The sequence below is a fragment of the Aegilops tauschii genome, chromosome 2 (assembly GCF_002575655.3).
Source record: "Aegilops tauschii subsp. strangulata cultivar AL8/78 chromosome 2, Aet v6.0, whole genome shotgun sequence".
In the NCBI taxonomy this organism is placed as follows: domain Eukaryota; kingdom Viridiplantae; phylum Streptophyta; class Magnoliopsida; order Poales; family Poaceae; genus Aegilops; species Aegilops tauschii.
In genome coordinates, this window is record NC_053036.3 from 240,817,191 (window position 1) to 240,829,827 (window position 12,637).

General features: G+C 45.5%; 1 protein-coding gene and 1 long non-coding RNA gene across 2 annotated transcripts; one reads left to right on the forward strand and one right to left on the reverse strand.

Moving 5' to 3' along the window:
- Positions 1-684: 684 nt before the first annotated feature.
- LOC109768063 (uncharacterized) lies at positions 685-5,026 on the reverse strand. Its single transcript, XR_012202383.1, has 2 exons — positions 4,314-5,026; positions 685-1,149 (listed from the first exon to the last, which is right to left on the reverse strand). It is a non-coding gene; the product is annotated as an uncharacterized lncRNA (long non-coding RNA).
- Positions 5,027-5,828: 802 nt separating this feature from the next.
- On the forward strand, positions 5,829-6,290 carry LOC141040912 (uncharacterized). Its single transcript, XM_073507026.1, has one exon. It carries the CDS (start codon positions 5,829-5,831, stop codon positions 6,288-6,290), a length of 462 nt encoding a protein of 153 aa, XP_073363127.1.
- Positions 6,291-12,637: the final 6,347 nt, after the last annotated feature.

A 12,637-nucleotide genomic window follows, 5' to 3' on the forward strand; every position in this document is an offset into this window, starting at 1 on the left:
GCCGCGGCGGCGCAGGCCCGAGGCGGCGGACGGGGCGCGGAGAGGCGGCACGGTGGAGCGGGCCGACGGGGCCGGAGACGGTCCTGCGGGCCGGTGGCGGCGGAGGACAGGTGGCGGGCGCTGGTTCGCCGAGCGCGGCGGCGCGTTTGTCCGTCGGGCGCTGGACGCGTCCGCCCGCGGAGAGGGGAATTTAGGGTTACGGGAGACTGCGATTTCGTTTTTCGGGATGCCCACATATAAATAGGTAGAGGGAGCTAGGAGACTCCAAATGAGGTGTGGTTTTCGCCCACACGATCGTGATCGAACGACCTAGAGCATGGAAGAGAGTTTGGTGGGTTTTGGGCTGGTTTTGGAGGGGGGTTTTGCTGGACACTCAAATGGACTTTGCGGATGCCCGGTTAACCGATGGAGTACCAAACGACCTCCGAATGGAACGAAACTTGACCGGTAGTCTCCGGGTGGTATATTAAGACCACTTAACAAGCCTCGGTCCATTCCGAGAAAGTTAGACACACGCACACTAAAGAAAAAACAAGAGGGGTGCACCGGAGGAGATAGGAGCGCCGGATTGGAAAACGGACAACGGGGAAAATGCTCGGATGCATGAGACGAACACGTATGCGAATGCAATGCACATGATGACATGATATGAAAATGCATGACATGACAAAATACAAAACGAAAAACAAAACCCGACAACGGAGGGAAAAATATAACACCTAGCCGGAAATGGCAAGAGTCGGAGTTACAAATATGGCAAGTTACATGCGGGGTGTTACAATCGTACACATTTGCATGTATGATTATTGTACGGTCGAATCGGGGGCGTCACAAAGCACACACCCTTTAGAACCAAGACGAGCACCCCCAAAAAAGGTTGCCCAAATTCCAAGAGCGAGCAGCTGTGGCACTCGCACATTTCGCTTGAGCTTCTCGTTCTCGGTGTCCTTCTTCTGGGCGTCCAGCAACTCGTCCTTGTACTGCTGCCGATGCGAATCTCAGGGCCTCGACCATACAAAAACCACACGGGAAATCACAAAGATGAACGGACGGAATTACTTCTTGGTGGTCTTCTTGTTGATCATCTTAACAGCGGAGAACTTGGTGCCCTTGCTCTTCGACTTCCTCATCCTCCGTCGAACCGAATCCCTAGCACCAAATGCAGAGGCGGAGGCGGCTTGCCAATCAGCTATCTAGATTTTGATACATACATTGAGCTATCTACATTTATCTTTACAACATAAATACAGTATAGTTGGCAAGCATGTTGAAAGAACATGTGGTGCCCCCATGTTTGGTTTTGGTAATTGACGACAATCTCTATGGACTAATGGTTGCCTTGAGTTATATTTGAAGGTTTTGTCCATAGGCTTTTCTTGAAGTACATGTGTTGGTTTCAAGGAGAGTTTGTGTTGACCAAGGTGCTATTAAGGAATTATCCAAAGATTGGTCATGTGAGAGTTGAGCTTATTACAAGCATGTCTGGAAGAAGAAGATTGTGTGATCATTCATGTTTACCTTCATTCTAAGTTGATCAAGACTAAGTCAAGAGTGAATCAAGTTGATCAACTCACAAAGCGTAGAAGATGTACCGAGAGGGATCAAGTGATTCCATGGTATGGTAAGCATTGTCCACTGTGCTTTGTGTACTAACCCATTGTTTATGTGAGAGTTCTATGTGGGGTTAGGTACGTGTTCATGGGCTTGCGTCAAGAGGAAGATATCACTCAACCCATGGAGAGGATGACATCAAGTGGTGATCGTCATCAAGATTGCCGTGTGCAAGTTCAAGTGGAGCATCACGAAGAGATCAAGTGCTTGAAGCTTGCCGTCCATTGTGGTGACAATGGACTTGTGAAGATGTGCCGAAGAGTGGCTCACCCATAGTGGACTATGGGGGAGTAATCATCTAGTCTTCATCGAGGCAACGCAATCAAGAAAGGTGGTCCAACTTGAGGGAGTCAAGATCGTCATCATCTAGCTCAAGTGGACCATGTGCAAGGCAAAGGTTTGCCCTTGATAGGTTTTCTATTTTACCGGTCTCATGGTGGTAGTTGGGAGACCGGATTATAGGATCGATAGTCGTACTATCAAGGGAGGCTCTCAAGTGAGTAGCTTGATCGTATCGTTCGTCGAGAGCTCAAACCATTGCATCCTTGCATCATGTTTCTTGGTTCTTGTTTGGTTCTCTTTGTGAGTGTTAGAGCTTACGGTCATCTTGATGACAAGCTTGAGTTCATCAAAAACGGAGTTTGCATGCGTCTTCTATGATGTTTTCGATGTTGAAGGTTTTACCGGTCTTATCCGAGAAAGGGTTCTCACCATTTTCTGAAGGAAACCACCAATCCGGCATCTCTCAACCAGTCTTTTTCGGTGCGCAGCGCAGACATCCCGAATCAGGGCAACCCCTGGTAAATTCCCTCCGCCGGCACGCCTACTTGGACTCTTGTGCTCTGGAGGCGTCCTCATCCATAGAACTGCCACATAATTACGTGTTGCCTCCTGCCGCCCAAGGGGAAACACATGTTCTCACCTCCCTCTACCAGGCCATGTTTTTCTCATCACGGCACATACGGAAAACAGATTTTCCCGCGGCACGCACGGGATCTCCAGGTTTTCCTTTACCGTGTCAATAACTGTAGTATTGATGTTTTGTACTGGCACGATTTTGTTTGCCCTCTACTTTAAATCTGCAGTGCTGAACAGTCGACGAAATATCATCACGACCTGAAGCAACCCGCGCTGCGATCGTCCCGTTGTCGATCAGTCCAGATCGAAGCAACTGATGGCAGAGGATATCATACGGAAAACAGATTTTCCTGCGGCATGCACGGGATCTCCATGTTTTCCTTTACCATGTCAATAACTGTAGTATTGATGTTTTGTACTGGCACGATTTTGTTTGCCCTCTACTATAAATCTGCGGTGTTGAATAGTCGACGAAATCTCATCACGACCTGAAGCAACCCGCGCTGCGATCGTCTCGTTGTCGATCAGTCCAGATCGAAGCAGCTGATGGAAGAGGTTATCATTGCATGCAGCTGACGACCACGGAACCCGAAGCGACCTCGTGAAGGGGTAAAAGGGCATGCAAATTAATTCCGTTTGGCTACCCATGTTTGGCGAGGCAGATCGCTAACCGAGGAGCGCAAGGTCCAATTTCTTCTTCGTCATAAACAAAAGAAAACATGCCTATTTTAAGTAAGCGATGAATACATATGTTTGGAATTCTAACACTGATCATGCAATTCTAACACATGAAGTGCATCATTCTAAATAAGATACTACTCCCTCCGTCCCATAATATAAGATCGTTTTTGACACTAGTGTAGTGTAAAAAACGCTCTTATATTATGGGACAGAGAGAGTAGCTATCTTCAGGCTAGAAACGCAAGCAGTCCAACATTAATGACCGTATTTCTAAAAAATGAAAACAATCTTGCAATCTTGATATAAGAATTCTATCTTCAGCAGCATCACAGATTTTGCTATTTTATCTCATGTTGAAATCAACAATAGTTATAAAAACAGGGTACACTCAGTCTACAATCTTGATATAAGAATTCTAAGTACTCCATATAAGAGTATATAAACAGGAGTATGCAAAGAGTATATAAACAGTGAGCAAGTATGCAAGCCCTGCATGTTATATAAACAGGAGTACAGTCAGTCTACAATCTTGTCCTATTGGAGTACAATCTTGTCTTGTAGGAGTACACAGAAAGATCCATTGTTAATCACAACTTCTTCAACAGAACAGAGGTCTACAAAAGCTTTATTTTCAGATACAATGGAGGTCTACAAAAGCTTTATTTTCAGATACCACTGACCAGTAGCCACAATGCTTTATTTTTCAGATACCACTAACCATGGATTTTTAATTATAGATATAATGGAGGTCTACAAAAGCTTTATTTTCAGATACCACTAACCAGTAGCCACAATGCTTTATTTTTTAGATACCACTAACCTTGGATTTTTAATTATGAGCACGCAAGCATAGGTGATTACATAAAAAAACAATTGAGCATATCTATCCCATCAACAGCAACAACATATTCGAACATCAACAGGAACAGAGTACTTTTTTTTGCGGGGAACATCAACAGAGTACTTGAACATGAACATCATTTGCTCTATCTGTGCTTGCAAAATGGTGATTTACTATTGCATACACGCATTGCAAATTCTTTCACAACTATCTGTACTTGAACACCAACAGCATAGTCCAACATCAACACGCATTGCAAATGGCGAATTACAGAAACAGAGTTCAGAACACAATTGACAGAAAGGTACTTGTACAAGTATACCTGCTCTCTGTACTTGCAGCTCCGCTCGATGAAGCCCTGCCACCACCAGCTGACGCAGCCCAGGACGGCCGGAAGAAGTCCGTCGGGTAAAACTGCCGCACCAGCAGTAGGAGAGCTACCCATCGCCCTGGACCGCTCCAGGAAGCAGCCGGAAGAACTCCACCGGGCAGCACTCGTCGTCCTCCTCCTCGTCCATGGGGGGGAGCCCCGGTAATGAGCTATCATAGGGAGCGGGGTCTGGGGAAGGGATCTATCGAAGAGTACAGAGCTCACCGCGGCAACAGGCGCGCTCGTCGCCACCCTCGTCCCCATGCCCTCCAGATCGAGATGGAAAGAAGGAATTTTTAGGTCCCGAGGAAAGAATGGGAGAGCCCGGAGAGAGCAGCGGGAGGAGGCTCTGGGGAGCTGCATGGCGCGGCGGCGTGGAGCTGCGCGGCGCAGCGGCGTGGCCTGGCCGGCGAGCAGGCAGAGAGAAAATGGAGGTGGAGCAAAGTGTGGTGTCGGAGGGGAATCGAGGAGTGCGGGTTATGTCGGACAACTATGAAGGGGGTTTTCAGAAAATCGCCATCGCGGCAAGTATTTGGAACTGGAGGGAGTATCAAACTGGAGGGAGCATCTTAAGAGGTCGTGATCTACTAAAAGAGAGGATTGTGTGGCGTATCGGAGATGGGACGCAAGTGAAGGTTTGGTCAAACCCATGGCTGCCGAGAGGGTCGACGAGGCGACCGGTAGCCCAGCAGGGGCAGTCGATCATCACAAAGGTGAATGAGCTCATAAACCCTGTTACCGAGAACTGGGACGAGGCTCTCGTGAGGGAGCTTTTCACACAGGAGGACCCCAAGATCATTTTAGCGATCCCTCTCAGAGCGGGCATGGAGGATTTTCTCTCCTGGCACTATGACAAAAGGGGGTTTTTCTCGATAAAATCGGCATACCAATTGGGGGTGAGTCTGAAAGAAACAAAAGCACCAGAACGCGGAGGGGTCTACCGGTCAGGTGCAGGCTAGGGAGCGATGGCAACACATGTGGAAGCTTGATCTGCCGGGAAAAGTTCGCATGTTCCTGTGACGGTTGGCGCATAACAGCCTGCCAACGAGAATGAATATTAAGCGGAAGCATGTGGAGCTTGATACTCTGTGTCCTATGTGCCTGAGGCTTGATGAGGATGGGGGGCATCTTTTCCTTAAATGCAAGAAGGTGAAAGCTGTGTGGAGGGAGCAGAACCTTGAGGACGTCCGGCTGATGCTATGTGATTGCCATGATTCCTACCAGATGATCAAGCAAATATGTTCGCTGCCAACAGATAAGAGGTTACGTGTGGCTATTCTCCTCTGGGATTGATGGACATCAAGGAATAAAACCAACGCCGGTGAACAGCAGAGGACTGCACAGGAGGTTAGTGGGTTTATTACTAGGCACTTGCAAGATTTTTGTAGTGTGCAGCAGCAGAGCATCCCTCCGTCAGCGACAAACCAACGATGGGTGCCACCTGGACCTGGAGTGGTTAAATTTAACATGGACGCAGCGTTCCATCAAGAGGCTGAAGCTGGAGCATGGGGTTTCATTGCTAGGGACGAGATGGGCAATTTTATCGCAGCGGCGGCTGGCAAGTTGGAGCACATCAGGAGCCCCCTCCAAGCTGAGCTCAGTGCGTGCATGATGGCAATTGATGGGGCTGCAGATTTGGGGGCTCAGCGTGTCGTTTTTGAGTCTGATTGCCTAACAATGATTAATGCTCTAAATGGGCGGGAGTATGATGCTGCAGAGCTGGGCGTCCTCTTCAGAGAAGCTAGAAGTTTATGCCGGCTTTCCTTTGAGTCTTATGATTTCAAGTTTTGTCGTAGGGGATGTAATTTAATTGCGCACAATCTGGCGCAGTTTGGCCTAGGGGCTGTTGTTTCCCTGTCTGTGTGGGATGTAGAAGCTCCAGACTTTGTTTCGGCTCTGGTTGGCACCGAGATGGTGCACCAGGTTTAAGTGGAATGCAATTTATTCCTTCTCAAAAAAAACTTACAATGTAGTACTCCCTCAAACTAATCTCTACGAAGCTTATGTTGAAAGATTGTCATGTGTACTTATCAAATCACTGTTATGTTGTACTTGCTCAGTGATATGCATAGCCCAATTTGTTTATATCAACATCAATTACTAGTAGACTTGCGAAGTTCAGAAAATATTCAGTCTGAAATGCTTCAGCTAATGCGTAATCCCTCCATAAAGAAATATAAAAGCTTTTTGACAAATCCCTCCATAAAGAAATACTCCCTCTTTAAACAAATATAGGAGCGTTTAGATCACTAAAGTAGCTATCTAAATGCTCTTATATTTCTTTACGGAGGAAGTATAAAAGCTTTTTGAGAAATCCATGGTTGTGTAGCTTCGCGTCTGGTAGCCAGACAGCTACCGCACCAAGTTGCCGTGTCCACAGCGGCCATCACCCTTGAGTCGTGTCGCGCATCCCACTCCTACATCTCCAAGCAGGAAGCCAGCCAGTGCAGTCTGCACCAAGCTGTTGTGTCCCACGGCTAGACTACGCACCCAGCGTGCAGCCAGCTTCGCCGCCGCGCTCTAACGCACCAGCGCGCCCGTGCACTACCGCTGACGCCTCAAGCGCTGCGGCCATGTCGCGCAGCAAGAAGCGACGTTGTAAACGATGCCACACACCTCCGCAACTCATGTCGTCCTCTGCCCCAACAACTGACGGCTTGCAGATCTAGGCGTAAAGCACGCCGTACCGCGGTGGATCAAACCAATCGAGCCACCATGGTGGGGAGTGGAGGATGCAGGCGAGGTCGTCGAGGGAAGGTAGGACAGGCTCGGCGCGCGACGTCGAGGAGAGATGGCGGAGATAGGAGGGTATACTCGGTGCCATGGAGGGGAGTGGAGGATGCGGGACATCATCAATTGACGAGAGGCGGCGCAGGCATGAGTAATCCTGAGAGAGTGAGAGGAAATGTACGACCCCCCTGTGCAGTCAGGATAAGGATGTATATTAGGTGGAAAAGAAAACTCCTCTGAATTATATCAGGCTCGAGCTTAGCCCGTCTTCTTGACGTACCCCTAACTACAAATTATTATTTGCGTTGGCCACAAGGTGCTTAAAGAGTTTTCGGCGTGGGTGGACGCCTCAGGTTGTCTAAAAAAACTAATTAGGGGTACTTAGTGTTTTTTCGAACAAATACATCCGTGTTAGTCTCACTTTTATTTTAATATATTATATATGTTTATATAATATGGTATAAAATATTTTTTATATTTTTATATGTTTTATTTTTGTCCATCAGAGATAAGAAGTGATGGACTCTAAGGAGGCTTTAAAAATATCAACGGGCTTAGGCATTGATGTAACAATGATGGACCGGACTGAAACACCATGAGAAGAGGTGCGTACAAATATCCTTATTTATATGTATGTTATACATGATAATACAAAATGTCCATTTTATATGATTATTTTTGTAGCATATGAGAGAGAGATGTATTCTAGCGACATTCAAAACGAATCCATTCAACAAGGGTTCCGAGGCGACATCGCTGGAAGGGGCCAAAAGTTTATACAATTTTTTCACAACATAACAAACCAAAAAAGCAAATATAAAATTGCGCTCTAGATTATGCTCTCATGGAACATTTAAAAATTGGTTCGTCTGGTTTGCACGGTAAGCTCCGTTGCACATTTTTAGGTCTTCCACGTAAAATATTCATACTAATTACATATATTGCTTGTGCACAATGGTTAAGAGTTGGGGAAGTAGTTCTATTATACATGCTTAAATATCGTGCGAATGCAGCAAAAGATAACATTTCTGATATAGTGCGAGAATATCATAAGCGCATCAAGTAGATTTTAATTTGTAACAAATTATTAATTGGATCATCGCTCTCTATGTATACACCGTGAAATTGCCTTTTTTTATCAATTACATTGCAAGTGAAGTTGACTTCAACAATTATCAATTATCTTTTCTATAAATGTGAAAGTTAATATGCATTATGTTTATATATAACTTCAGTCAAATATTTTAAAAGCCCGTGGCAACGCACGGGCATTCTACAAGTAAATATAGAAACCCAAACCTAAGAGTAACTAGTTAACGAGCGCTCCTTCGGAAGCCTCCCAACGATCGGCGCCACTTGGCACGCTCTCGGCCATTCGCCACATGTCGCGCTCCCTTCGGATTTTTTTTTCGCACGCATTTTTTGCTTTTTAAACGGTTTTTCTGGGTTTTTGGACGTTTTGGTTTTCCACCTGTCTTCCTTAGCTTTCAAAAAAAATTGCGCAAAAAAACATGTTTTTTTCTTTCGCGAGAGTCACGGTTTTGATTCCGCGAGAGGCACGGTTTTGTTTTCGCGAGAGTCACGGCCGTGCCTCTCGAAAACGAAAAAAACATTTTCTGTTTTTTTTTGCTTTCGCGAGAGTCATGGTTTTGCTTCCGCGAGAGGCACGGGTGTGCTTTCGTGAGAGTCATGTCGTGCCTCTCGGAAACGAAAAGAAACACGTTTTCTATGTTTTTTCTTTCGCGAGAGTCACGGTTTTGCTTCTGCGAGAGGCACGGTTGTGCTGTCGCGAGAGTCACGGCCGTGCCTCTTGGAAAGGGAAAAACGTGTTTTCTGTTTTTTTTTTCGCAAGAGTCACGGGTTTGCTTCCACAAGAGGCACGGTTGTGCTTTCACGACAGTCACGGTCGTGTCTCCTCGGAAACGAAAAAAACGCGTTTTCTCTTTTTTTTTCCTTCCGTGAGAGTCACGGTTTTGCTTCCGGAGAGGCACTATTGTGATTTCATGGTAGGCATGGCCGTGCCTCTTTCGGAAAGGGAAAAACCCGTGCTCCCGGTTCAGTTTTTTCGTCCGTTTTTTGTCTGGTATTTTTTCGTGAAAAAATAGTTCGTCAAAACCTATCAACATGGGATCTAGTTTTGAAGATCTCGACGCGAGGAATCCAACGGTGAAAGCGGTTCGAGATTTGGACGCACGGTTTGAGAGATAAAACGTTTTGAATAAACGGATGTACGAAAAAAGGGAAAACTCCCAGGTTGCGACAAGTGGTGCGTTGCATGTGCGCCACTTGTTGCAACCAAGGGAATTGGAGTAATCTTTGCAACGAATACTCCTCAATTAGTGATTTCGCCCAAACCTACTCAGGCAGCAACCCAGTAGCAGTCTGCAACGCAGCAGCAGCGGTTTTGGCCCAGCGCCTAAGCCAACCGAGGCCTATCAGTATAGCAACCCACCCGCTCCAATTTTTTTCCTTCTCCTTCCTCTATGCCGCTGAGACCTCTGGCCCACTACTCATCTTCTACCTCCGCTCGATCTCCCTGTCCCGCACGACAGGGCCTCCATGGCCAAATCCAACTCCTCGAATCGCGCGGGTCCATACCGCTTTCGCCAAGACGTGGCCACCGATCGGTCCCCTGGACCCCCCTCGTCTGATTCCCACCATCTTCGCTCGAGATCTGCCCTGATTTTGTGCTCGTGGACCTCGAGAAGATCCGCCACCCAAAGCCACTCCGGTGACTAATTCCATCACCGAAAGAGGTCCCCGATAGTCACCTCCTGCTCCTCAATTTCCCTGTTCCTGCTCCGCGTCTCCCTGACACCCTTTATCTTTGAGTAGTCCACCAGATCGAGTTCCTCGACCTTGCCACAAAGCTCACCTGTGACCACCCATCATCAGTCTTTCGTTGTCACCGCTAGAGGCCTTCCCCGACGCTGGTGAGCTCATCATCGAGCTCGCCGTGAAGTACGTCTCTCAGTTAGCTGTCACACTGAGGCCAGAGATGACCTCATCAACCGTGTGGCCCACATCCCGACGACCGCCGCCGCCTTCTCCACCTCCGGCGAAGATCCCGGTGAGGAATTCCCCTCTGCTGAAACCCCAACTCCAATAGAACACCAGCCATTGATCACCACTTAATCCAACGATCCACAGAGCCTCCAGCCATGAAGGGGTATCTAGAAGTCAGGTGCTACCACATGTCCCTTCATTTTGTTTTAATTTCTTTTCCAGCCGAAATTGTTTATGTACTTTTGCATAATCACCCCTAGAACTTCTGGGTATCATAACTTTTCAACTATATATAGCTCCGATTGAGGTGAAACTTTTTGCAGAGTCATCCTCATGGGACCCTCTTTCCGTTGACATCATAGTTCTCAACTTTTGAACTTTCAAATTTGAGCAATTCAAATTTGGATTCAAACCTTATTTTGATCATATCTTGCAAACTGTATATCCTATTTAATTGATTTCTTTTGCGTATGAAAACCTGTATCAAATACTTGTTGATCATATCATGTATACATGAAATTCAAATATGTTTGACCTGTCTTTAATTTAAATTTAATTCAAACTTCGTTCACTGTAACTTCGCTTATAGTGCTCCTGTTCTATCAATTCTTTTTGCAAATGAATCCATATGTGATATGCAGTATGTCAAACGACATATATGTTGTTTTTCAAAATACTTTTTACCATGTTCCATAATATCTCCAATATAATCTTATATATCATCGTCATCATGCATTGACTCTTGTGAGTTGATTTCTTCACTTGTCCCTTATAGCACCTCGAGACCTATATTATAATATTAAGCCTATATATGTTGATTTGGTGTTAACCTTTTCATCTTTGTTTTGTTGTTCTTTTGGTTCTTCTTCATGGCATGGTTATTGATTTGGATTCCTTCGATTAAGATAGATTGCTCGGAGCGCGACGATAGAATTGTCAGTGTGACGAACTTCATCCAACGTACCACGCAAGTTACACCTTGGTCATCCTTCATCCTATTTTTTATGCATGTAGTTATGTATCACATTACTATATTATGCATGTGTAGGAAGATAATGGTAGTATGTTATTGCTGCTGAGTTTCAGCTTAGTATGGCCTTATTGTAGATCGTGGTAGTTGTAGTTTTGCTATGCTATGTAGATGGGGATGGTTCTTGTACACATTGAGCTTATGTGAGGATTATAAATAATAATTTGTGTATTAACTTAACATATAATTCACTGCTCGGCGGAAGTGGTATTGCTTGGTGTTGAGGGAAGGCATCATGGGGTCTTGCACCTTTTCTAAGGCAATGCGCCCATGAGAGTGCGCCCTAAGTGGAATGCCGCCCAGGTTCAAAAAGATCAGACAGACTTAGTGACTAGTAGCTTCAACAGTGTCGACAGGTGTAGCATATATAGGTGGGATGTGGCCGTCAAGTGGTTAAGGGGAACTCTTCTGAAAGACTTCGTCTCAATCTTCGGATCGGGTTCAGTGGGTAAAGCGTACTAAACTCTGCAGAGTATTAAAAACTAATCATGATTAGCCGTGTCCCCGATTATGGCCAAATTTGAGCCAGTATGCCATTACAGTTGTTGGATGATCTTGACAGATGATACTTTAATAAAAATTGGGTGCGATACTCAATAATGGGGATAGGTTGGTATTGGAGTGCCCAATTCAACCATATGTATTTAATTATAGCAAGACTTAATTAAAATTTGACTATTATATTATGTAGCTACCAGGGAAAAATTAGCTTTTCTGCAAAACAACCACTGCACTATCCTCTTGATATACCTTGCATATAGAAGTAGGTCTATTATATTATTCCTTGTGTGACTTGCCAATACATTCAAAGTATTGACCCATTGTGGCTGCAACGTTTCATGTTGCAGATTTATACGACGAGTGAGTGATACAATGTCTATACTCGACATTTTGCCTGTGGTGTGGATGGACTTCATGAAGATTTTACTTGCTTTTCCGTTGTGTTTTGTTTGTTTGTTAGCCTTGAGCTACGCAGGTATGGAGTATTTTAATTCTGGATCTGTGATGTAATATTATGACATGTGGTCTATTTTGATATTACATCTTGTACTGTGTGCGCTAGCTATTGATCCTGGGACTAGCACAGTGAGCAAAGAGACATCGAATCTTATCAGGTTCGGGTCATTATAGCTTCATTTCAAGTTTGGCGCATAGCATCTTCCAAAAGTAGCTTAGGAACTTGACGTCACAGTCCAACATGATAGTCTTGGGCACTCCATGTAGACGCAAGATTTCCCTAGAAAAGAGATTGGCAACTTGTGAAGCATCATCTATCTTGTTGCATGGGATAAAATGTGCCATCTTAGAGAAATGGTCCACAACAACAAACACAGAATCTTTGCCATTTTTAGTTCTAGGCAAACCAAGCACAAATTCCATACTAATATCTTCCCATGGGTGATACGGAATAGGAAGTGGCATACAAAGACCATGGGATTGAGATTTAGACTTAGCTTTGCGACATGTAGAGCATCGGTTGGTGTAGCAAGAGATGTCGCGGAACATCTTG

Excerpts from the sequence above, each read along its gene's own strand:
- LOC141040912 (XM_073507026.1), top strand. The coding sequence starts at position 5,829 with ATGGACGCAGCGTTCCATCAAGAGGCTGAAGCTGGAGCATGGGGTTTC.